The sequence below is a fragment of the Malus sylvestris genome, chromosome 9, assembly GCF_916048215.2.
Source record: "Malus sylvestris chromosome 9, drMalSylv7.2, whole genome shotgun sequence".
NCBI lineage: Eukaryota > Viridiplantae > Streptophyta > Magnoliopsida > Rosales > Rosaceae > Malus > Malus sylvestris.
Window position 1 is genome coordinate 33467640 of NC_062268.1, and position 26965 is coordinate 33494604.

Consider the following 26965-nt stretch of genomic DNA (forward strand, 5'->3'; position numbering starts at 1 on the left):
CTCCCTTCTAAGGTCTTAACTGAGATTACCCCAAGCTTATCCCTCAGAGCACAGAACCTGTCTTTAGCAAGTGCTTTGGTGAAAATGTCAGCTAGTTGCTCCTCACTTTTGCAGTATTGCAGGTCAATTGTTCCTTCCTGAATTGCATCTCTGATGAAATGAAACTTCCTCTTGATATGTTTAGACCTCTAATGGAATACCGGATTCTTTGACATTGCAATTGCTGATGTGTTATCACACATCAAAGGAGTTAGTTCGATCAATTCTTCACCAAAATCATGCAGCACAAATCTCAGCCATGTAGCTTGAGTGGTGGCTTCTGAGGCACTCATATACTCGGCTTCAGCAGTTGAGAGTGTAACACTATGTTGCTTTACAGAAGCCCAAGAAAATGCACCACTGCCAAAACTGAAAGCATACCCTGATGTGGACTTCATGTCATCTTCATCTCCACTCCAATCACTGTCACAAAATCCTATGAGTAGAGCTGCATTTCCCTTTTCATACTTAATTCCATAGTCAACAGTTCCTTGCACATATCTGAGGATCCTCCTTGCAGTGCCAAGATGTTTAATGGAAGGACAGTGCATGTACCTGGCAAGTACACATGCTGAGTACAAGATATCAGGCCTTGTTGCAGTTAAGTATAGCAGGCTGCCGACAATTTTCCTATACAATTCTTCATCTGCAGCTTCACTCCCATCACCTTTCCTTAGCTTATCCATGGGAGATAAGGGTATTAAGACAGATTTGCAGTTTTTCAAACCAAACTTGTCCAGTAAACTCAGTGCATACTTTTTCTGGTGAATAAAGATACTCCCTTCTTGTTGGATTACTCCAATTCCAAGAAAATGATGCAACAAGCCTAAGTCGGACATCTCATACTTGTTCATCATATCACATTTGAAATCTTCAATCATTTCTAAACAGCTTCCAGTATAAACTATGTCATCCACATATATAGAGACAATCAGAGTTCCCTGTCCATCCACATGTTTCACATATAAGGTGGCCTCACTTGGACTCTTGTTAAATCCACTCTGCAGCAAATGAGTATCAATATTGCTGTACCAAGCTCTGGGAGCTTGTTTTAGACCGTACAACGCCTTTTTTAACTTATATACTTTGTGTTCTTCTCCCTTGACAATATACCCATCTGGCTGATCTGTATACACTTCCTCTTCAAGGATCCCATTCAGGAAAGCAGACTTTACATCTAACTGATACAGTTTCCACCCTTTCTGTGCTGCCAAAGCAATAAGTGTTCTTATAGTGTCCAATCTAGCCACAGGTGCAAACGTCTCATTAAAATCAATTCTGGGCTTTTGAGTGTACCCTTTGGCAACTAATCTTGCCTTGTGTTTTTGTACAGTGCCATCCAAATTCAATTTGGTTTTGAAGATCCATTTTACCCCAACAATTGGTTTGTCACTTGGCCTATCAACCAATCTCCAAGTGTTATTCTTCTCAATCATAGTAATCTCCTCATCCATTGCTTTCTTCCAAGCTTCATCTTGAGAAGCTTCAATGTAGTTCTCAGGTTCAATGACACTGAGTCTACACTGAGCAAACACTTCATTCAGATCTCTCCACTTCTTTGGTGTGTTGTCATAAGTTTCTGTGAGTGGAATTTCACTCTCCATATTCACAGTGTTAGGAGCATCATTGTATACACTGGAAACATACTCACTTCTTGTATTTAGGCAAGATAAATCAGAGGAACTAATATTAGTTTCTTCACACACACCATTTTCTATCTCAGTTATGCTTATACCCTCATTAGCTTCTAAGAAAGGTACAGAGAAACGCACAGTTTCCATATTCTCCCAATTAAGAGCAGCATCTTCATCAAAAATAACACTCCTTGAGACAATGATCTTGTTGTGTTTCAAATCATACACCCTGTAACCCTTTTCTCTTGTCCCATATCCAACAAATACACCTTTCTGTCCAGTTTCATCCAGTTTCTGTCTTAACTGGGTTGGCACATGAGTGTAGCAAACAGAACCAAAGATTCTCAAGTGTTTTACCCCTGGTTTTCTACCACAGAATTCTTCAAAATGAGTCTTGTTCTCTAGTGCTTTGGTAGGACACCTGTTAAGCAAGTAGACAACAGTGTGAACTGCTTCACCCCAGAACTTGAGTGGTAATTTTTTTTCATAGAGCATGGTTCTTGCCATCTCTACTATGGTACGATTCTTCCTCTCAGCAATACCATTTTGCTGGGGAGAATAAGCAACAGTGAGTTGCTTTTCAATACCAACATCTTCACAAAAATTTTCAAATTCTAGAGATGTATACTCTCCTCCTCTGTCACTTCTGAGTTTCTTCAGTTTGTAACCAGTTTGTAGTTCAGTCATGGCCTTGAACATTTTTAAAATTCTGAATACCTCAGATTTGCACTTCAGAAAATAGACCCAACACATTCTGGACTTGTCATCTATGAAGGTGAGAAAATACCTGCTACCTCCATGTGTCTCATTCATGGGTCCACACACATCTGTGTGTACAAGTTCTAAAGGCAACTTTGCTCTCCATTTCTGTTCTTTGCTAAAAGCCTCTCTGTGAGCCTTTCCAGTAGCACACCCTTCACACACCTGATTGTACTCCTTTAGATATGGCAGACCATACACCAAAGAAGTGGAGAGATCTGAATGAAGTGTTTGCTCAGTGTAGACTCAGTGTCATTGAACCTGAGAACTACATTAAAGCTTCTCAAGATGAAGCTTGGAAGAAAGCAATGGATGAGGAGATTACTATGATTGAGAAGAATAACACTTGGAGATTGGTTGATAGGGGGGAGTGTTAAACTGTCCCACATCGGTGGGGTGAAGAAAACCAAAGGGGTTTAAATAGTATTACCCCACTCTAACTAATACCGAGGCCTTTTGTGGTAAAACCCCACACCTGAGGATTGTGCAGGTGGTTAAGTGGGGACAGTATCGGTGTCGTTAGAGTGGGGCGGGCCCAGCGATCCAAAAATTCCAACATAAACTAGCATGGCCATTAGGGATGGAAGCAAATGGCAGACTTCATTTGGCTATAAAAGGCGACAATCCAGATCACCCACAATTGGTTTTATTTGATCCCGAGTCTATCCAAATTAGGGTTACTGGAATCGGGTTGAATTGCGAGTACTTAGCCTATGTTGATATCTATACTGAGAATCTAACCTTACTAAACTGAAGTTTAATTTTGACTTTGATCCTGAGTTACATTATATATGCATGTATATCTTTTTAGATTATCGTGTGTTGAAGTTGTTGAGTTTTCTAGCCGTTAACTGATAGGGTTTACTGCTAGGGTTCCTAGTTTTAGGGTTGTTAATCACGTAGGAGTCCAATAATCCCTATACTTGAGGGACAAGCTGCATTTTCATGTTTTGACGTAGTCTTTACTACGATTATAGGACCTGTAAAATCGTGGGCAGTTGCTTTTATTTCTGTTCAAGTGTAAGGCTATTTAATAGCCATGATAATTGCTTTCCATTTATTAAGAATTCTCCCTGGTTTTATGTAAGCTTTCGAACTTTGCATTACAGTAATTCTTTGCAAGTTTCTGGTTCCAACATCGTGAACCTTTAGCAAAATGTACGGTTGGTTTGGTGCTGTGTAATCGACTCGAATATTTTAATAAAAATGAAATTTTCTGCTGATACACTAAAAGAAATGGCACTTATGACTATTTTTGTCTTGCAATTTACCCATTCCATTTTAGCAATCTATACTCCAAATCGAATACTTTCCATTTTTTTTCACTCATATATAGGAGTGTGTGAGGCTAAAAGGAGTATTAAAAACTCACTAATTAACCATAGTTGTGCTTCAAAATCGTCCCTGAGTTTATGTTGGTGACTGATATACACCTTCACAATGAGGGCTTATTCAAACTTCATTAAAGAGAGAAAAGGAAAAAAACCCAAAGTAAGAGATGATGCAACGTGGAGAGGAACAGAATTATTACACAAGGTTCCAATCAGAATTTTTTTATTTTTTATTTTTATTTTTATTTTTATTTTTAAATAGGGAACAAATTCAAACAACCAAAGAGAAGGTAGTAGTAATTAAACATAGTACAAAATCCTTTTTTCTTTATAAACAGTACAAAATCCTTATGTAACCATCATCCAACTTTGGAAATATATGCCATAGTGTTAACCCGAAAAAAAAAAACGATATATATGTGATACTGTTAGGTGTAATATTTTTTATTTTTTTTAACAAACCATTAAGTGGGAGAGGGTAAACTTAGCCTCACAATGAGCTAATAATAATGTTGTTCAAATCCGCCTTTAGCGAGAATCATAAGACCTTTCATTTACAAGTGAAGAAGAATACCACTAAATCATAGAGTACTAAGTGTAATATTTATAAGCTTAAGCAATTCGTAAATTGTCTTAGTATATACGGTCATCTTTCTCTTTGACTTCACTGTGTCTAAAGTTCCAACTATATCCCTCTCCCTCTCCTTACTGAAGTATTTAGAGTAGACATATCGTTTATAATAAAAATAAAAAAAGAATTATAAGCTTAAAGTTTTCATTACTATTAGCAATGTCTGTCAAAATAAATATTGTCCAACATGAACCAAAAACCTAACAAAATAACATTGTCAGGTAAAAAAATGAGGTGTCGGATTTGGAGTTAGATGAAATAATTCGTATCGTGAATGGCCTTGGGAAAGTAAAAACAAAAAACCAATTTTGAGAAGCCTACTTCAAACCATAGAAGGGATATTGTTCTAATGACATTTCAAGTGGATGTAACATGTATTATGCATTATTTTATCTCCATGATCAAAAGCTTTTGGAACATCCAATTGATGAAAGACCAACATTGAGTAGCAACAGACACTTAGTACTACGATTTAGTAATATTTCTATTCATTTGTAATTGAGATGTCTTACGTTCGATTCTCACCAAAGACAAATTTGAACCACATCCAACCTTAGTTTGGCTATGGAGTTAGAGTCTCGTTTTCTCTCATGGTTGGGTTTTTCTCTGGGTTTTTGTTTCTATGATTCTTTAGCGCGTGTTTATATTTTAGTTCATCAATTCCTTTCGGGGTTTTGTGTTGATCATGCACTTCTCTTCCAACCTTTAAAACAGTACAGTTCCCATTTACCTACCCACACCTTATTGGCCCTTTTAATTCAATTTTTCTCCGTTGTTGGTATTTTACTATTTTTTTATCCTTCCTTTTTGGTTTGGTTTTTTTTTTTTTTTTGGGACCTTTTATCCACATTTTTTTATCTTTCGACACGAGTTACAAACACACAACCAAAGAGAGTGCTTGGTCCATCACGGGCCTACTTTCAGAAAGATCCACTTGATTGTATGGGCATACACATGACGTGGTCCTCTAGGCAAAAACAAGAGTTTCCCCCTTTGAAGGGGTCGTCAACATGTTAATTTAACACCAAACAACAATGGGTGCATAGCTTTGAACTGGAATAAATATAACCCTTCAGTTTTATAAATACAGGCTGCAACAATAGAATTTATAATATACAAATTCTGCTTTTCAATCTCTATGCATATATAGGCAACTCCAGCATTTTGTTGTCAAAGATTGTATTTTCTAAGCTCTGGAGAGGTTCTTGAGGGGCGAATTATCGATTTAGTATACGCAATAGGCAAGGCAAGTAGTTTCTTAGCTTTGCTTACATAAGCCCTTCTTGTGAAGTTGTTGTAATCGTTAGCTTCTATCTCGTCCAATATTTGGCGATACAGGAGTAGCGACGCCAATACCTGCAACGGTTTAATGTTTTGATCAGATGTTTTAGAAAAATTTGGACGGTTGATCGGATAGACACAATAATTTTTCGTGAAAGTTTAACTAGAACCAAGTAGGATCTCATATCTTTGTCAGTTTTTGTTTCATATTTACTAAACTTGCGAGGCTTACCGGCCATCTGCTGGCTTCACTCAACTCTGTCACTCCCTTCTCTGCCTCGTCGAAGAACATCCTTGCCCTCTTAATTTGATCCTTCATGAAACTCCTCCATTTGTCTGTGACCTTTCCAGCATATATATCAGCGTCGGAGAGCCCTGCTTCTTCAAGCTCATCTTGGGGTAAATAAATTCTTCCTCTCCTTGCACTGCTCAAGAGAATGTTTGTCAGTGGGATACAAACTACAACATTCATGAAAGTGATTGCTCCTAGTACTAATATCGAGAGTAAGAGATCAAGAGAGAGTGAGAGAATGAAGTCTGTTATAAGATTCCAATTGCATCTCTGTCTCTTCTCTCGCTCTAATTCAACTAAAGTTAGAGAATTGTGTCTTGCAGTCTTATGTGACTTTCGAAAGCAAGCAGCTAAAATATCAGACTTTGTCAGAGCTATCTTCAATTGAATATACCAGCTTACTCTATAGCTTTGGGCACATTTGTTTCAACAATGTTGCTAACATGACTAAAATGTTCAGTTATAAATCGTTAATGTTGTATACTTACTCCTCCCCAACATCACGGAGTATGTTTGTTAGCTGATTCGCAATCCCTAATGCCAAGGCAGCATTATATACACTCTCCGTTGTTGCTTGCGATTCAGGTGAAATGCCCATAACTGGAACACTCATTAATCCAACAGTTCCGGCAACATAATAGCAGTAAAGATATAGTTCATCGAAGTTTTGGTATCTTGACTTCCTGAGGTCCATTCTCATTCCTTCTATCATATCTTTGAATGGCTACAGAAAGAGCACAAGGTGGAGTCAGAACTCAGAAGTTACTCAAAAAGCAAAGCCTTCAATTAAATTCACAAGCTTTCCCGTTGTTTTGATTTAACTATCAATCAAATTGGAAAGGGAACTTTTCGGTGGATGAAAATGGATACGTATTCAACTCAAATGTTTCTAAGTTCCTTTTCACATTTCAAGATACAGTTTCAAAAGAAGAAAGATAAAAAGACAAAATTAGTATCACACATGCAAAAACTAAGTCTTTAAAGATGAAAGCAAAAAACTTAGGCCTTTTGACTTTATAAAATCTTTGAGCAGTAATTCTAACCTGAATGTCAACCGGAAATTTGGTGACCGTATCTGACAAAGCAGCATCAAGCATATCAAATGGACGACCTTGGAACAGATCGTCCAATCTCAATTCCCACCTATCTAAAGCTGTGGGTGTTATGTGTGAAGCATTAGGCCCATCAACAAGCTCATCCGTCCTCCTGCACCACACTATATGTGCAAGAGATCATAAGGCAATATGTTTTGTCACTTGTGCTGAAGTGAAGAGTAAGCATCCATGGAAAATATATGTTTCACAGAAAATGTATTATCTGAGAAGAACAGAAAGGACTAATCTCCTGACCACCTCTGTCATATGCTACTCAAGCAAATAATCAGTATAATATACGCTGCAGTACAATTTCTACTCCTCCTATTTCTCCTCTCAATCTCTTTTCTGTCCCTCTCTCTTCACAGAAAGGATGTACATTAACTTCGCTTCACATTGATGGTAGTGCATGGTGTTTTCGAAGTTTGAGAAGAAATTTTTGTAGCGATGCAGGAGTTCACAACTCGCAAGAAAATTAATCATTTAAGGAGAAAAGACGAACAATACATGTTCTCACTTTGGTTCATTCAGATAGGACATGTGAAGGCTGGTCTTCAATATTTAGAAGATGATGAATTTTCAAGACCTCTTGTCCTTAAATTGAATTTGAATTCGGACAAGTTGAAGACAATCAAATCATTCTTCGTAAACACAGATTCAGTGGACAAGTATTACTTTTATGATCTCACAGTTTCGCTCTCTGCTAAAGGTAACCTACCAAATATATGGAATGTACTTTTGCTACCAAAAGGAATAAACGCTTCATTTAGGATTCAGTCCAAAGTATCAGAATAACAGTTATAGTCACTCACCATATATTGCCCAGATGGCCCTTCTTCTTTCGGGCGTCATAAGCAGAGTACCTGAAAAGTGAAAAAGAATAAGAATTAGGTAACTCCAAAAGATTAGTAATTGCAGTTAGACCACTACTTTAGCTGCAAAGTTCAACCAATATGCCTTTAAACAGCCAAACTAAAAATTATGCAAGAGAGGACCAACCGAGGTAAAAAGTCTTGGCATACTCTGCACATACTTCTCCACATCGATCATAAGCTTTACTCAACAAGCTCAGATTCCCGGGAACAATAATATCCGGCTTCACATCAAGATATCCATTAGACCTCAACTGCTTCTTAACCAGGGATGCCTGCTTCAGCACCACGTCATACACCTTCTGTTCCGACGAGACAGCTGATTCTCCAAGCGGGTTGGCCACCATGCTTAATGAAACTGGAAATTTGGCTTCACTCCCTAAACCAGACCCTCCTACTGATGAATACTTCACATCTGTGCAGAGAGAGCACGATTTCCAATCCTGTTTCCCACCCATCTTTGCTCTAATCGAACTTCGATTCCCCAAAACAAACCTCGATGAATCTAAAATCCCATAGAATTTGAACACCTCGGTGTTGGGGGAAACAACCCAAACTAATGCCACAGACATGTTTGTTTCAACTTGAAAACACCAACCTCAGCCCACCAACCAAACAAACTCTAGCCAGATATGCCTTGTCGTCTTACACTTCTTTCTCAAACCTTAATTCACACAAAAACTCATTTCATTCAGTTTCATCATCCTGTTTGAAAGCAAAGTATAAGCCCACAAAAAATGGAGAAAAAAAACAGCCGAACAAACTCTAACTACTTGATTCCTCACTTACCCAAAACAGAAAAGCAAAGGCTTTTTTATTCGGCTCCCGAATCCCTCTAACTCGATTTTAATCTTACTTTCTCCCTTAAAACTCAAACTTCGCCACTCAACTCCTGTAACTCGATCTTTGTTTCACTTGTAAATAAAAAAGCATTAACAACAACAACAAACATAAATTGAAACTAAAATGGTCAACAACTTGACAAGCAGATAATCACTGAATGCCTGAAACAAATATTTGTAAGCAAAAACTGTGCCCACTTTTGTAGCATCAAAGAGGGGAAGTAGAACAACGGGTTCTCTACCTGTTTGTTGGGTTTGTAGGATGCTGCTTTTGCTTAGAGACCCACTTCCACTGTCTACTTAAAGAAAAAGCAGCATCAGCATCTTCCAAAAAACCAAGTTCAAAGCGTCACCATCTTCCCCTAAAAAAATACAAACTAACAACGGCCATTAAGACGTTTTCCTCCATAACCCGACACCTCACCTCTCCACTCTTCCAGACTCTCTCTCTCTCTCTCTCTCTAGATTCTCTCTCTAACTACAATGCGTTTGGTTCTTAACTTGTTTCTCTGTTTTCCAATTTCCTACAAAAATGTATTTTCTTCTGGTTTTCTAATTTTTGTTTATATATTTTTAACCCTAAAACTGAGATTTGGCTGATTCATTTGTTTCTTGTGCATTCCCTCAAATCTTGGTTTTTTGGATTTGGTTTGTTTGTTTGTTTTTTTTTTTTTTTTTTTTTTTTTTTTTTGGTAAGCAAGTTGCGACCTTTCGTCATAAGATAGGGCATGAAATAAAATGCTGCAAATGTTTCATCCCTTTTAAGTTTCCTTCAATTTCAACTCGACCCGTTTGCAAGTTCGGGTTGACTTGGATTTTTTATTTTATTTTATTTTTTAGAGTGCTGCTAGGTCCGTCTGCTTGATATATTTTTCCAACCACCTCATAGGCATTTATCATGAACATTTAGATGAGTCCGTTTAATGAAACAAATGCGTGGACATAGTAGCACATTTTTTTTAAGTATCTATGGACTGTTTTAATATATGAATTCTCTGCGTTTACTAACATATGTAGATCAAAACACTCGATAATCAAATACTTTGCAACAACTAAATAGTTCTCTACATCTACTTTGCAACACTTGATCGTTGGCTTTGATGAATCACACGATATTGATCGAGGGTATGCTGAAATGCGTGCATCCTTAAAAAAAACTGTCGTGTCAAGCCACCAACTAGTGCTCTTTAAAATAAATAAATAAATAAAAGAAAACTGAATTCTTCACATTTACGAACACCTAAAATAAGTGACTAGTCGAATTCTCATTACTTCCTCCATCTCCAAGTTCTCTAATTCTTCACATTTGATAACAATATTGTATGATATATTGTTATTGCAATTAGTGATTTCAAAATTTAACATATTACCTTCATAAGTTTTGTTTCTAGGGAGTTTTAACAAAAACCACATTTTTACCTTTTCCTGGTATTATTCATTAGACCTTTATTTGTTATTTTACATTAAAACTAAAGTTTTTTTTTTTAACTTTTCATTAGTTTTCCTTTGTTTTCTATGCAAAGTTATGATCACAATTTAGAGACATGTTTTGTTTTTAGGAGTAGGATTCTCTTCCCTCTTTTTTTCCCTTCTATTAGGATTCTCTTCCCCTTTTTTTTTTCCCTCCCATTACCGCTCCTCTTATTTGAACGGTTAGGCCATCTCCAACCGAAGGGTCCAGAAGGCCGAAAATAGCCCTAAAACCATCTCCAACCGAGGGCTAGGCCAGAGGGCTTTGGAATCTAGGAGGGCCCCACGGGATCGGAGAAGGCTGGAGGGTTGGAGGGCTGGCTTATTTTTTTTTTAATGTTTTCTATTGCTGTCGGTTAAAACCGACAGCATTGAAGAGGTTTTTTTTTTTTAATAGTTTGAAATGTTTTTGAATATAACGGCTAGTAGCCGTTGGATTATTAGGCCTCTTTTTTTTTTTTTTTTTTTATAATGATTTTAAACTTCTTTTTTTTTTTTTTTAATGAATTTAAACTTCTTTTTTTCCCTTTTTTTTCCTTTTCATATGAATCAAATTTTGTTTCATATTTTTTTTCCTATAACTTCTATTTCACAAAATTTGTTTCATATTTTTTTTCAATTCTATTTTTTTCGTATAACTTCCTAGGCCATTTATACAACATTAAATTGTAGTTTTTAAATAATAAATTATGTTTGGCCCTATGGCCCTTTGGCCCTCGGTTGGAGACGGTTTTTTGTGACAGGGCTAAAACGAGCCCTTTGGCCCTCTGGCCCTCGGTTGGAGACGGAGGCAAATATGGCCCTGTACTGTTCATTAAAATATTAATATATTGGGGAATCTTGGAGGGCCAGAGGGCTCAAACGAGCCCTCTGGCCAGCCTTCGGTTGGAGATGGCCTTATGTTAAGTCAAGTCAACATCTTATATTAATTTTTTTTATAGAAAAATAAAGACAAAATAGAGAATGTGAAAGAAGTTGATGGAAATATGAGGTGAGAGATTTTAAAGTATAAAAATGGCATGTCGGTTGCATATGACACTGTTTTTATTCGAAATAGGTGGACCAAATTAATAATTTATAACTTTGAAAAGTCGGTGAGTTATAAAAAGGTCCGAACCCGTACCCGGACAAGAGACCCGAGAGTAAGAGTCAGCACTTTATCCAGAAAGCAAGAAAATGGCAATCCAATAAGGATGACAACGCGGAAAAGCCGCCCAATCACTGGAGGATAACCTTATCAAATGCCAAACAACAGAAAGGTGATGGGTGGGATAGTCCACGTGGCAAATGCTGAGCATGCAATTGAATCCTTTCACTTGATTAGGGGAGAGGAAAAAGTTGTGTGTAAATGAATCCAAGTTAGGTATCATAACATTTCCCGTGTCACGAGTGTACGACAAAGTTGATACATTTCAGGTTTTAATTCACATCTTATACGCCATACGGAAGAATAAGACATTACGTAACTGTATTTTAAGTACAGTGAAAAATTGCTATAAAACTAGGAGATATTTTTGACCAAAAACCCTTCACGAGGTGTTTCTATGGCGGTGCTATGTTTATGTTTCACATTTTATAATTGAGTAAACAACCATGACTCATATATTTTATTTTAAAATATAATTAAAATAAATATATTTGTTAAAATCTAAGTGAATGATAACACCACATAATATGTTCCGGACACAACAACAACGAAAAAAAAAAATACACTCATGTAAATAGTGATGCCACATGCATAGCGACTATTGGACCAATTCGTGAACACGTGACAAATTTCTAATCAAGCGCGCAACGCGACTGAGATTATGCACTATTTGCAAGAGAACACCTCTCAAAAAAAATTAAGCGAGAAAGTGCGAGTGATGGTGTGGCGTACTGTAGCATTGTGGGTGTGAAGTCATCTGGTTGGGTGATTGTCGTTTATTATTTGCCCAACTAAATATTCCAAAGGAAAATTAATTAAAAAAATACTTGAAAACTTTGAGTTTTAACGATAAGAACAAAATAAAAAGTAAAGTAAATAGTACTAAGATTGACTTTTTAATGTAAAAAAATATGATTTTTCGTTAAAATGAACAAGATCGAAAATTTTTCGTTAAAATTCTTAATATTCAAAGACAAAAAGTGTGAGGGTGGGGATGTGAGTGCGATTGTCGTTTTGCTTTTTAGTGTTTGCGTATTTGTATTGGACATGGAGTGCAAAATTGCGTCGGAAAGGACTGACATAGCTTTGGTGTTGGGGGCCCATTGTCCACAAGTTTCGGTTGAGGATTCGAATGTCAGGTATTTGGACACGTAGTCCTTTTGCACTTTCTCTGGCCTTCTATTGTTGTATGTACCACCAATAATTCGTCACCATGCTATTTTTTCCCTAATACAATCATATATTTACGCATATCGGATGAGATGTGATTAGTCGTATAATCAGTCATAATAATTTGATTTATATTCCGTCTAAGATCGTAGTACTAGTACCGAGTTACATCCATAACCATGCATTTGATCTCATGTTAGCTAACTAGTCGTACAACCATGTGGAGGTGTGCCTAATTTATGTGTTATTTTTCTTAAAAGAGAATCAACCGGTTGAGAAGTCAAAGCAGTTCATATTTTCAGAAGTTGAGAGGAATCGCAAAGGCATTTGAACCTTTTTCTTGTCACCATCGTGTAATTTACACACATAAAAAATCGAACTCAGAACCAATCATGTGAAATATGAGTCGGAAATTTGTCCCAACCATTGAATCATCATATGGTGGTTCTAATCTATGTGATATTTAAAAATGGGGCATTGGAGAATAAACACTTGGAACCAACGAAGATGACTTTTACCAGCAAAATGCTGATTGTGTCATGTGATATGTCACGATCCAAATTGAGACAGAATTTTGAGACAGTCCAAGTTTTGTGAACTTGTTCATTTATCAAGAACTCTATATTCCAGATTATTTTCTTTTATTAACCCCTAAATCGAGATTAGGGCTCTTTTTCTTTGATGGTGCTGCTATAGTTTGATTTGATGACGTCAACTATTGTTTTGTTGGATGGTGATCCTTTGATGTATTTGTTATCAAAGCTTTCATACTTAAATTATAACACGTGTATATACTTTAAAAGTAAAATAAATCAATTATGTTATTATAATGCGTAAAATAATACACCACGTAACTTATGTTATAAGTCTCTATATCCCCCTCTACAACTCAGTCCAACCAAAAGGCTCTCTCTTTTTTCTTGAAAACCCAGAAGGCTATCTTGGATCAAGCCAGTGGGATGAAAAATGGGTCCAAGATAGAGGGAGAAAGTGAGTTGGAGAGGAAAAGGATCCGGCCCGTGATCTTACCCCGTTCATCGTACATCGTACGATCATAAATCATTTCAAAATTTAAAATTTAAGATCAAATATGAATAGTACTTAACAAAAAATGACCGCATGATATAGGATGAATATGTGAGATCATGGGATCCTTAGGATGGCTAGGAAAAAGGATCCTTTTCCGGTTGGAGAGCTCCTTCTGGCGGACTTGCGCAAACATTACACCAATTGGGCAATTAGCATGACGACCAATTTTTTATACTTGGTTGCAAAAATGATCAGGTTTATCTTTGTTGTGCAGTTGTTTGAGTACACATTATACGATATCATTATCAAAACTGATTATTTATGCAACTAAATCTCAAAATTTGATTTTCGAAGAGGTTAATTTTCTTGTCGGTGTGTGGGTTCAAATTCGGTAGGCCGACCTTAAAACACAATCTTCATTAAGCAGGATACACTCAAATTGTACCAATTCACGGTTTCTCGTCACACAACAGATGTTTTTGAATGCTCAGATTGTACCAATTCAAAACATGTGAAACAACAGCAATGTTTTTCTTTAAGGCAGATATATGAAACACATCATAGATACTACTAGATAGGTAAGGTGGAAGAGCTAATCTATAAGAAACCTCACCATCACCAGCTAGCTTCAAAGCTTCGAAAGGTCCAATAAAACGGGGAGCAAGTTTTTTGCCGTTGCCAAACAGTTTAATTCCATAACATGGCTTAACCTTAAAGAACACACGGTCTCCAGACTCCAACCTCTACGTTCGGTGATTGCCTTCTTTGTTTAGCATGACTTTTCAAACGGCTTTTGGGTTGTGTAGACTGTTTCTCTGTTTTGATAGCCTCCCTAACAAAGTCAGCACACCAAAGAAAATAAATAACTGATCGAAACTTCGTTAGCTTTTGCATACCCTACTTACAGAAGATGATGTATTTTTAAAACTAGTGGGGCACAACATAGCCAATTTATATATTTCATATTTGCATTTTGTTTAATCAGTGGGAAGTAACAATAATATGCAGGTAAACAAGTTGTATTGATCCATCGAGCAATCGGCATGCTTTTGAATCAATTCCTCAAGCGAAACATATAACTCGGTCTTTTATAAAACATAAAATAAAAAACTGATTTAAGTTCTACTAACTTCACCATCAATGATTGATACGAACAAGTGGAAGTGTAGAATCTGTGACAGAACTAGTAACCTACAGTATGACAAGCAAACGAATTTGATGCTTCTTTGAAATACCTACAGCTTTCAGCAAAATTAGTAACTCGACAGTGATCTTGTATTTTGAATCAGATGGGGTGCATTGGTTTGAATGGATTCATCAAGCAAGGTACATTTTACTAGATGCAAATATATGCCTACAAACTTCACCTTGGCTAATTGACATGAACAAGAGAAAATGCAAAACATATGCAGCAGAAAACAACCAATTACTATAGAACAAGCCAATTACAGTTTATCTAGAATTGGTCTCTATAATTTTCAAACAACGGGTTTTTTGTAGTTTTAAAAGTGTTCAAGCAGAATTTCTCTCTTATTTTTTGCCAAATGCTCATGCAGAATTGACATCCTAAACGAAAGTTAGAATTTTAAGTAACACACACATGTGGAAATGACCAATTACAATTTATCTAGAATTGGTATCTACAATTTTCAAACAACTGGTTTTTTATGTAGTTTTAAAAGTGCTCAAGCAGAATCTCTCTTTATTTTTCGCCAAATGCTCATGCAGAATTGACTTCCTAAATGAAAGTTAAAATTTTAAGTAACAGCACACACATATATATGTATATGGGTGGGTGTACATGGTGGAAGTAGATACACTCACCCAGAAGCTGATGTTGATGTTTCAGGTTTATCTGTTAGACTGAGGGACGATAGCGGCTTTGAAAGGAACTCCACAGGATCAGCTTCATGGTAACTACTAGAATCCACCGGCCATCTCATTGGAATAGCAGTGCCCTTATCAATACATTTGTGTTTGCAACGATTCATCGTATCCACTGTATAACTCCCAAAAATGACGTCAAGACGCTTTGCTAGTCTAGGTATATCTGAAGATGTCACGATAGCCCAAACCTTCATCACCTGAATGTAATCTGAATTCTCTTGAATAATATCCACAGTCCAAATGAGATTCAGCAGCCTATTGACTTTATACGTCTCTAACAGTTGAGAAGAAGTCCCGTCATGAACTATCATTCCCTTAGCCTTGTGTGCTTGACGCCATCCACTTGAAAGCTTCGTTAGTAGATTAAACACTTCTCGTTGAACCCAATTGTCTTTTATCTTTACTATGGATTTCTCAAATTGATCAGTGAAGCAAACCTATATGGAATAGATTGACATACAATATTGTAACAACCGAACATCACACTGCATTTTACAATGTAAAAAAGAAGAAATTTTCTTTAGACAGGGTTGATCTCCTTTCGTTCTCCTCATATAATTTACAGATGTTCTTCCTCTCCATCTTTAGAAATTTACAGAAAGTTAAGTAATAAAAAATCTACAGCAAATTAACAGAAAACTTTTGTAGGCCATGACGTTGTTTAGTTTAGAACAGCAACATATAGAAAATAATTAAATGGACGAATAGCAGCATACCTTCCATCTTGCATTTTTGAACAGCAGAGATTCAATATTAAGTAGACCATGAAATTGGTCAAGCTCCAGCAGGGCAATGGCAATAGCCTGTGCCAAGTTCTTGTCCTCGTCAGCATTGTGAAAACAATTGCGTCCCTTGGCATCAAGTACTAGCTTCGTCCAGATAGAGTCACTGTTAACCAAGGTCGACGCACTCCCCAATATCCAAAGACAATACCTACACAGACACAATCAAAACCACTAAATTCAAAACCTCCAGTAACTCAGACATTCCAAATTAAGCTGCAGCATGAATGATTCTACGTAACGTAATTCTATAAAAGTACTACCGTGCACGTGTAAGTGCAACATTTGCCCTTTGACGGTTGGACAAGAAACCAATTGAACCATTCACATTACATCTGACAGTGGAGATAATTATCACATCCTCTTCACCACCTTGGAACCCATCAACAGACCGCACATTTACGGAGAATCGAGCGTCACAATTTTTACTGTATTTTTTCACCCTCTCTTGAATTGCATAAACTTGAGCCTTGTATGGTGATATGACTCCAATACTAACCTTCTTCTTTGTGCCGATGAATTCTGTAGCCAAGAAAAAAAAATTAATAAGAACTAGTTTTTTTGTATATTTATATACAAACTTCCTACGATAATTCTCAAAATAAACATATCAATGAGGTTAGACAACAATAGAAATACCTTTGTAAAGTCTTGCAACTATCTCAGAGACCACAGCAACCTCCAACATATTTTTCCGACTATGACCATGATCAAATTCATCTTTTCCATTGGCTACATTTATGAAGGAGTAGGATTGGTACATCTTTCCCTCAAGGAAGCGCCTCTCATAGCTTCTTTCAGTGACATTCGGACCATCTAATATCTGATTGTTATAAAACTCCATTTTCGGAAATAAGCTGATGGATGGATGCATCCTATATTGGATATTGAGAAGATGCTTCCCGTATCCCAACATTGTCATCCTTTCGAACAAACTTCTTCCAAACTCAGCCGCTGCCGCTTTCTAATGATATGATCCAATTCATTATTATGATATTACAATAATATACAAGTTATTATAGTCATTTGAAAAAGTAAAGAACACGAAGGATAAAAGTAACACCTCGCTTATAACCATAGCAGGGAGTTGCCGCTCATCTCCTATTAGAATAGCATGGCGGAGACCAGGCAGTTGTAAAGGAATTGCGGACTCACATTCTTTAAGCTGAGCAGCTTCATCAACGACTAACAATTCCAGTGGTCTCTTCGCTGATGCGTTGTGCAATTTGGCAGAAGAAGATGCAGTACAAAATATTAAGCAAGCATTTTGCAAGCAGAAACTTCTTATTGAAGGAGGGCTAATAATTTCTGGGACACTGAATTCCTGAGGAAGCAGCTTCAGTTTACAAACACACTTTTTTCCCAACTGTGTAAAGCAACAGGCAATGCTTCCTGAAACTTTGAAATCTTTTAGGACTAAATTTAAACCTTCCTTAGCAACACTGATACTATGCATGGAAGATTTAAAGGACTTGAGCAAACCCAAAGCTTCAACCATGTCCTTCACCACCTTCAGTGAAATGCAAGAAGTTGGTAAGTGAGTGTGCAAATTTACCATACAAATCTTCAGTGGCTCAAAAATTGAATCAAATTCTTTCTTCACAAACTCCTCAAACGTCAATGGATCATCCTCTTTTACACTTTCGGTGTTTCCTTTAGTACCCTTCCCATTTCCTTGAGCACTCTCTTTGTGTTTTTCTGCTCTCTTCATGTTTTTCTTCTGATTTCCTTGAGCACTCTCTTTGTGTTTTTCTGCTCTCTTCGTGTTTTTCTTCTGATTTCCTTGAGCACTCTCTTTGTGTTTTTCTGCTCTATTCATGTTTTTCTTCTCATTTACTTGAGCACTCTCTTTGTGTTCTTCTGCTTTCTTTTGCAAATACAAAGAGTACTCTTCTTCTGGTTCCTCAAGTAGACGTATCATTGATCTTAACAGATGCTTCCATCCTGACAAGGGCGCCAAACACTTGATCAGGATTTTAATACGATGATCAAGAAATACCTCAAGAAGGTCAGCCTTATCATCAACCTTCATTCGCTTCTTGTTCCCAAAGAGAACTATATCTCCAAGTCCGTACTTTCCAAACTCAAGTGACCGATTAACCAAACTCCTGAGCCTGGCTGCAACTTCTAACACCGCAATATTGGTAGGAGCACATGTTAGTGTTCTGCACTTGAGCATAAAGAGGGCAAAGAGAGACAGACTGACTGTCTTTGTCTTCCCAGTACCTGGAGGACCCCAAATTAATTTGACATCATTCTGATGATGGCATTTACTCAAACCAATAAAGTTTAAAACTGCAGCTTCTTGGGAGTCATTTAGATTGTGAGAGGAAATAGTGGGCCAAATGGTAGAAAGGGCGGGAGAGCACCTTTGTATGGGAGAGCAAGTAGTACAAGAACTCACAACCTGTACAGAAAGAAACATAACATTTGGCGAGGAACTAATGTGAATTGTGAAGCTTAAAAATAAATGAATTGTTGAGAGAATGAATATGAGTCCAAAGACAGATACATACATATGAATTGGGTTGCAGAACTTTCTTAATAATATTTGTGTTTCCCTCTTTTGATTTCAAAGCACACCACACGCGAAGATTTGTTGTCATGTTCATGAGATAAACTGCAAAATGTTTTTGTCTCTTGCTCTTTTGTCCGTCTTGTTCTCCATAATCGATAGGCTTGGATGAGAGTATTGTGAACTCATGAGCATCAGGAAATTCTTCCGGATCAGGTACTTTACTAACATAAGCAGCAACATAGTGTCTTGGGAACCTGTTCAAATCATCAATACATTTCGGTTTAACATCCGTCAAGGCAATGAGATCTCCAACCTGTGGCTCGTACATTAATCCATTGTGCTTCTGATCCGCTTCTGTATCTATCTTATATGCAATATCATAGACCAAATTTTGGGGATTTTTATGACCTTTTGAACATTCAAGAGTCAATATTTCACAAGTAGGTGCATGCGACAGTTCCGTGATCATATTTGAGAGTAAATCAGCATGTGTTTCCTCGATGAGTGAAGGAACAAATGATTTCAAATAACTCGTCACATTCAAGAAGGTCTCAGGAATCCTAGGCACCTGTTAATTAAGTGAACAAATCCAGTAAAAATTTGACCAAAAAAAAGGAATCTCTTCAAGTTTCCATCAAACTAATACATGCCACGATCATCAAATATATACATGGTGAGAAACCAAATGTCATGCATGCTGACAATGATAAACCCTTCTTTTCAAACAATAACAAGGAATACTTATTGCTATATCTAAGCTTTTTTTTTTTTTTTTTTTTCGGAAGAGAAAGTGGCCTCAAGCAAAATAGATTGGTGGCCAAGTGGGCTAAGGATATGTGCTTCCCTTCCGCCTCTGAAGCAAAAATTTGAATCCCCATCACTTTTTTTTCACCTTAGTTTAGACAGATTTATTAGAATATCACTTGAATCAAATTCTAAAAGAGAAGGAAATTAGGAACCTGATTTTTGTAAAGTTTGTTGTTGAGAACATCGCTGAGAGACCAAGAGAAAACCAGATCGAGGAAGGCTTTTTTGTCTGTAACTTCTTTCTTGTTGCTCACGTTAGTCTTCTCCATTTCTTACACTTGCTCTATTTCTTCAGTGGAGTAGTATCATCGATTTTCTGGCATTCCCTATTCAAATTCCATGGTTTGTGGGGGAAGGGGTGAATGATCAGGTTAAAATAGAAGGCGGACAGGAAGTTGAAGAGACCAGTACACTCACCTTCCAATAGAGGGTGAGTCGCATATAACGATATGATTAAAGATAGCTTAGGGAAGACCAAGAGTCTATGTATGCCTCTCGATTTCTGTTTTTACTTTTTTATCTTCTTTACTTTGTAGCATAAATTCAGTAGAAAAATCAATAAGAATTTGGAAATAGTAGAAAGTTGTGAGAGATCAATAAGAATTAGTTCTTCAGAATCAACAAGTGAATTAATTCTTTAGGATTTTTCACACCATAATATATACGATTCACACCCAACTTTGGTTTAACTTAACAGTAACAATTTTGTCCAACTTGAAACCCTTTCCACGAAGAAAACTCCCAAGTCTTCAGCTATACCATAAGATAAAGGGAGAGCCTTCCATTATTGTCCTTTGCAAAAAGAAAAGTTGTGGAAACCGGAAAGGTATTTAAATTCCCCTCGAGACTAAGTAATCGAATCAGCGTCCAAGCTGATGTAATTGCCAGTTAGCCAGTCTTCTTTTCGTACAAATTCCACCACTAAATATTTACCACTACATATTTCCTTTAACTTTCTTATTTTACAAAAGTTTGAAAACAAAAAGAAACACAATTTAATAATTCAATTGAAATAATGCAAAGTCTTTGCTTTTCGTACAAAGCTCATGCTCCTGCACACTCATCAATTATAATTGGTTAATTTTTTTTGAAATGTCATATAAACTAATATACCTTTTTTTGGAATTTTTAGGCCATTTCAACACTTCACTGCCTTTCTAATAAGTTGCATTCGAAAAAAAAAAAAAAAAAAAAAAAAAAAACTCCAGGGTTTCTTAAAAAACACCAAAAAAAGGGGTTGATCTAAAAAACAATATTCTGAGGATTTTTCGTTCAAATAAAGGGAACGACCTGCCCTCTCTTCTCTATGTGTCATTTTCAAGATGACTAATAAATAAAATCATTGGGACCCTCCAATCTATAATTTTTTGGATGAAGAAAATATCGTGAACTTTAAGCAATCTTTTACCATTACTTAGTGCCTTTGATTTTGAACATGATAAAACAATGGACTAATATTTTTGATATGATAGCAATAAAATGAAAGAGATTGCCATGATTGACAACATTTTATTGTGTGTACATGATTGATCACGTTGAATTCTCAAAGTTTACAGTTAACCACAACTTCATGTTAGTGAGTTTAATGTACTCTTTTAATAGTTCACATAAGCTTTTAGAACAAACACAACATGTTTTTTGGCATAATTAGATTGTCATCCTTGAATAGGATGCGTTTCTCATTCAAACCAGGTGTATAAGATTGAATATTGAATTTGATCATTTTCCTTAAAATTAGCTGATTAATATTGACTTTTTGAGTTGGTTTTCTTTTACATTTCAAATTGATTCTTAATTAACGTTTGCATTTTACAAGGTCATTTAAAGGTCTAATAAATATTGGGTTTCCATATAATATGAGCTTTTGCTCTTACAATTTTGGAGGTATCAAAAAATATCGTGGCTGTGATTTTGAGAATAAGAGCAACTTGTTCAATTCAAATCCATCTTTCTCCAAATATTCATACCAAATCCCAGAATTCATGCCAGTAGATACTTCTTCTTGTATTTTTTATATTGTGCACTTGTGTATTCTTTTGTTGAGTTTCTTTCCCTATTTATGGACCTATATGTTTTTAATATTTATCTATGTACTTGTATGTCTGTACTACATATTTTTGTGTACCGAATATCCGTATCTTTTTTTTTTAGTATATTGATATTTTTACATTAAGGAGATGAGGAGTTCGGCAAAGCCACACAATGAGTAGCCTAATTTGGTATCGAATTCGTCATCCGAATATCCGTACCTTAAACATATGTGGAACTATATAGTCATCTACTAGAAAATATGCCCAAGCATTGTTGCAGGAATTGAATATAGTAGTCGCAACATGCATGAATAATTTCCACACAAACTAACTTAAACGACAGTGTAGTACCTAAGAACCAATGAAGTAAAACTTTGCTTGCTATATACGGATATGCATGCTATAAGAAAGCATTCATTTGTAGATCGTATTGTGCCATCAGTATTATACTCATAGTTTCAGTGCTTAGCCTACCATGTGGGGAAAACACACAGAAAAGGGAAAGCAGAAAAGTAGAAGACATAATATTTGAGCATCTGGCAGGAATGGTAAGTTTCTGAAAAAATTGTTAAACCGTCTCACAAATTCAATCGTTAAACATTACACTGTGACCTAAGATAAAGATAAAGTATATAGTTCGTTCACAAATCAAAACAAAGTTCTATCAAAAGAAAATGTTTAAGATGATGAAAATAAAAAACTAGACTCGGCAACCATATTTTCCATTGGTAACCAAACGAATAATTTAGAATGATACAAACCCAATTCTAGCTCATCTGGTTGCTCTCATCCTCAACTCTGTATTTCAAAGGCTAAGTAGCCATGTTTGCAGAAGTTGCCAAATAATCACCATCTGAAGATTGAGAATAACTCACATTGTTCACATCGCACAAAATTTATAGAAACGGGGACAAATTAACATATTTAAAGTAAGCATTAAGATGTAAACATATTCAAAGGCTGAGTAGCTGATTGGATTCGTTTCATTTTTCGAATCCAATGAAAATACAAAACGAAAAGGAATTAAAGAAAAGTTAACAATTTAAGTATTTCAAATTAGTGATTAATCAACCAGTTAGTCAGTCTCAATGATCTATCAATACCATGGACATCATACAGAAATTCAAGTAAACCCCGTAAACTATCAACTCCTCAACTCCATCACTCTTCCACCATTGTTTCTAATTTACCTCACCCTTACTACTTTATATAAAGCAAATTGAACTGTCCATTTCAAATCAAATATACATGGGCAGAAAAGCAAAACCTAAACTCCCACCACATAAATTAATCAATAATCAAACAAAGAAAAATTCTTGGAGACCAGAACAAATCCAATTGGATTTTCATGCGAGTGATTGTAATTGCCAAACAAAACACATATATTTAAGTGCCCAAAATTTAAGCTTTACATCATAATCTATTCTTGTAACAAAAACAGTTTCTCAGCCGTTGGGTATTTTCTGTGGCTTTTGATCAATAGTTGTACTTATATAGAAAAAAAGTAAAATAGTCGAACAAAAATGAAAGAAAGACGGATCAAATTATTAAGAAATCTAAGTTAGAGTTGTTAAAATTCACTTTCAGGTGTATGATTCAAACTTCAACACATTTATTATTACATTTTACCAACCGTCAGACATTGCTAATTGCCAAGATAGCAAGATAATGAATTCCATGAACGAAAAAAAAAATGACATGCAACTTCAACTTACCATGCCAAAGAAGCTCCATAAGAGTAGCGGCTTCCTCCTTACTGCATGTATCAAAAGCATTGCAACCGTAGATCCTGGAAATTATAAAAAAAACATCCAGTCAATAGACAATATAATAGTTGTGGGAAGGTGCAGTTGTGGGAAGGTGAGTATGCAACCAAGAATCTAAGATATACTTGGTTTGTGATTCCATTATAATTTCACACAAAAAAGATCAAATTTTGATTGAAACATCAAACAAAACAATCTCATCTGTTACAGATTGGACCAACCAAATAAAGAATCTATTGATATGGTTTTCAGCCTAACTATAAAGGAGTTTTATAACAGCGCAATCAATATCATTTGAACCCAACTAAAAAGAAACTGATTGTATGTTATAAATTCCATGGGTAATTTGATTTTGCAGATTAAAAAGAGTCGAAAAATATTGAAAATTACTAAACCCCATCACAACATCGCATCAGCAAAGAATCAAATCCAAATGTAAACTGTAGAAGAGTGACAATTGCATAAAGAATATGATAATAGGAAGCATAAATGGGATATTGAGGATCTCAAGTAAATTCGCAACAACACAAAACCCAACCAGCAACAATTCGTTCATGACATCTTAAAACACCAAATTTCGTCCCAAAAACAGGATATTTAATGCACAAAAATTAAAATGAGAGCGTTGCAATTCTTATCTTTAAAGGCATGAATGGTAAACTTAATAAAAGAATAAGAATATGCAATGAACTAAATAAAAACACAATTTCTATAAACATTATTGCACAAAAATTAATTGTATTGAGAAACTCACCATCTCACTTCTCACGATGAAGTATGATGATAAAACCAATTGGTGGGTGCACTGAAATATATTCAGAGGCCCATTAAACGCACTAACATTATACAGTGAATTGCACATAAAGTACAACATTATCAAGTATACCTCGAGGCGGCATTGGATACGATCATTATAAAGTCTTCATCTCTGACACCAAGAGCACTCAGCATCTTAGAATTCCTCATCTCCCTACCATTATATAGCAGCTGCTGCTGCTGAAGCAGCACCCGTATCTGCTCATGCGCACTGAAAAACATACCACGCATTTGTTATATATTTCTCTATTAACTAATCAACTAACTAAATTTAAAATTAGCTTCCAAACCAAAAAAGTTCTGAACTTTTAATTCTGCAATCACATTCAGTTCTTCATCTCTTACTCTAAATCCCAATTACAGAAATATCTAAGCATTACTTCAATTTAATATTGTTTTCCCCCAAAACAGCACAATCCCACAAACAAAAAAAAAATTTAAAAAAAAATTAAAAGATCATGAATTAAGTTAAACTTCTCACCTCCACCTCCAGCAGAGCTTTCACATTCTCAACCTATCACAAAAAAAATCAAATCAAATTCAAATTAAAAAAAAAAGGAGATCTTCAACTTCCAAATTAATTGAAAGAACTATAAAATCAATTAAGGGTTTCTGCTGAAGTGAAAAGTAAGGGTTTTACAGTCTTGTGAGAATTGACGTTTAAGGAGAGGATCTGTTCATCTCCGGTCATCACTGTGAACTTCATCTTCTTCAATCCGTCGTAAAAAAAACAATAATAAATCATGAATTAAATTAAACTTCTCACCTCCACCTCCAGCAGAGCTTTCACATTCTCAACCTGTCGCCAAAAAAAAAATCAAATCAAATTCAAGTAAAAATAAAAAAGAGAACTTGAATATAGCAACCCTACTCCCCCTCTTACAGTTTAATATGTAAGGATGTTGTAATCCAATCATGTTAAATTCACCCTTTTAAACGCCACAATTTATCTAATAAAAAGAGAAATTGAAAGGAAAAAAAAAACCTAAAGCGGAAAGTAGTGATTGAAAGCTCCCTCTACTGTCAATTTTTGCCTAAACTTCGTGAATTAATCGGAAACGAAAGAAAACTAAGAACTTGATTAATTGAGTGATTAAGAAAACATGGACTTGGTTAACTTGATATATGAAAGCTGAATTCATTTACAGATGCTTCACATACATCACGCATCCACTGTCTATTTCCAGAAAAATGATATATTATCTGGATAACAGCACCTGGTAATGAATTGATACTCAAAAATCCCACAAAACCATCCACAAATACATATTTCACTATAAAGCATGAAAAGAGAGATTAAGGCTCAAAGGTACCTGTTGGGTGAAGTGCAGCAAATTCGAATGATGGCGCTAGGTAAGAGGACCTTGTTTCGGAAAGGAAGGATGCTGGGGCTAGTGGGAAGCTCCACCGATTCCGCCACATTTGCAACTTGTAGTGAGAGGAAAGAAGAAGAAACAGAAAGGAGAGTCAGAGGAGGAGCTAGAGAACACAGGTATTACCATATAAGTGCCCTAAACCAAAAACAAAAAAACTTAACACAAAATTATGGATGTCGTTGGAGACCATTTTAAATGAAACAAATAAATATTGGGAAGCACTGATTGTCAAACTAACCTGACGAACTTCTCTTGTTGAAAATTCATGACTACAACTTATTTTCTAGAATCTCCAAACGGAAAGTTAACCTTTGAACGTTTGGATAACCCGAAGAACTTCCTCATGCACCACCATGTTCCCAAAAGCAATCCCTTGACAACGATTCAAAGTGAAATAAAGTGAATTCAACATAGAAACTTCTATAATTTCACATGTTTCCTAAAATTACTCGGCTACGTGTTCATAAAAGGGGAAATTTTTTCTGAAGTCCAAGAGCAATATCAAAGTGTTATTTGCCCCAATTCAAGAAGCAGAAATCACACTAATACTAAATATCCACACAAAAATATCTTCATTTGAGCAATATCCCCCTAAATTTAGCATCCACCGTTTTCATACATTCATAAATTCATTGCTAACAAAAAAATGTAATAAATAAATAAAATATAAAACAAGGTCAAAAATGGACCAACAGGACCCCCTTGGATTCAAAATTTTGAACCAAAAATCAAATAATTTCAACAAAAACATGACATTTTGGATTTCCAATTTCATATCCTTTCAAGAAAAGATCAAAAAACTAAATTGTTAACATTCCCAAAAACTGAAAATCCAATCTTTGGGGGAAATCCATGAGAGCATGCAGTTGCATCAGTCAAAATATATTCTTTACCTTAATTACACATCTAGAGTTATCAGCTATAGCGAATCTTTTATCTCCAACCTTAAATATTACTCCCTTAATTAGGGCTTCTTTTCAGACCACAACATTGAATACGGTGGTGATTTGTGAGGACCACTAGACTAATTAAATCGTACAATACAATTTCAAGATCTAATTGCAACAACTTGAAATCATAGCAAGACGATCAATCGACGTAAGAAAGAGACCTTAAGAGCGGGGATCATTTTTCCTTGAATATGAATCCACATCATGTACCCAACTAAGATATAAATCCCCATAAATCCATTTATGGAAAGAACTAAAACACCCAAAACAAATATATATATATATACACACACACATATATTATATATCAGTATGAATATGAGGGATTGGATGAGGAAGTCTAAATATACCAGTAATGGCGAGTGGTGAGGATGAGCTTGATACTGACGCCATGTTCTTGGGCTGCTTTCAGAACCTTCTCAGGTTCAACTGGATCCACAAC

The 26965-nt window shown here is 35.9% G+C and overlaps 2 protein-coding genes across 8 annotated transcripts; both read right to left on the reverse strand.

The window, feature by feature from the left end:
- Nucleotides 1-5437: 5437 nt before the first annotated feature.
- On the reverse strand, nucleotides 5438-9477 carry LOC126582124 (phytoene synthase 2, chloroplastic). Of its 7 annotated transcripts, none has more exons than XM_050246138.1 (8): nucleotides 9018-9477; nucleotides 8723-8837; nucleotides 8061-8597; nucleotides 7874-7924; nucleotides 7011-7183; nucleotides 6456-6691; nucleotides 5908-6100; nucleotides 5438-5750 (listed from the first exon to the last, which is right to left on the reverse strand). In XM_050246138.1, exons 3-8 carry the CDS (start codon nucleotides 8503-8505, stop codon nucleotides 5565-5567), a joined length of 1284 nt encoding a protein of 427 aa, XP_050102095.1. In that variant the 5' UTR covers nucleotides 8506-8597; nucleotides 8723-8837; nucleotides 9018-9477; the 3' UTR covers nucleotides 5438-5564. The 7 variants fall into 7 exon arrangements, with proteins under 7 accessions (XP_050102095.1, XP_050102093.1, XP_050102094.1 ...); XM_050246136.1 differs by having other exon boundaries at nucleotides 8061-8638; XM_050246137.1 differs by having other exon boundaries at nucleotides 8723-8847.
- A 4516-nt stretch (nucleotides 9478-13993) lies between these two features.
- On the reverse strand, nucleotides 13994-20214 carry LOC126582118 (uncharacterized). The gene is made up of 8 exons (XM_050246128.1): nucleotides 19738-20214; nucleotides 18777-19346; nucleotides 17324-18667; nucleotides 16900-17224; nucleotides 16524-16782; nucleotides 16195-16411; nucleotides 15416-15915; nucleotides 13994-14423 (listed from the first exon to the last, which is right to left on the reverse strand). The coding sequence occupies exons 1-8, from the start codon at nucleotides 19852-19854 to the stop codon at nucleotides 14303-14305; spliced, it is 3453 nt and encodes a 1150-aa protein (XP_050102085.1). The 5' UTR covers nucleotides 19855-20214; the 3' UTR covers nucleotides 13994-14302.
- Between the last annotated feature and the right edge of the window lie 6751 nt (nucleotides 20215-26965).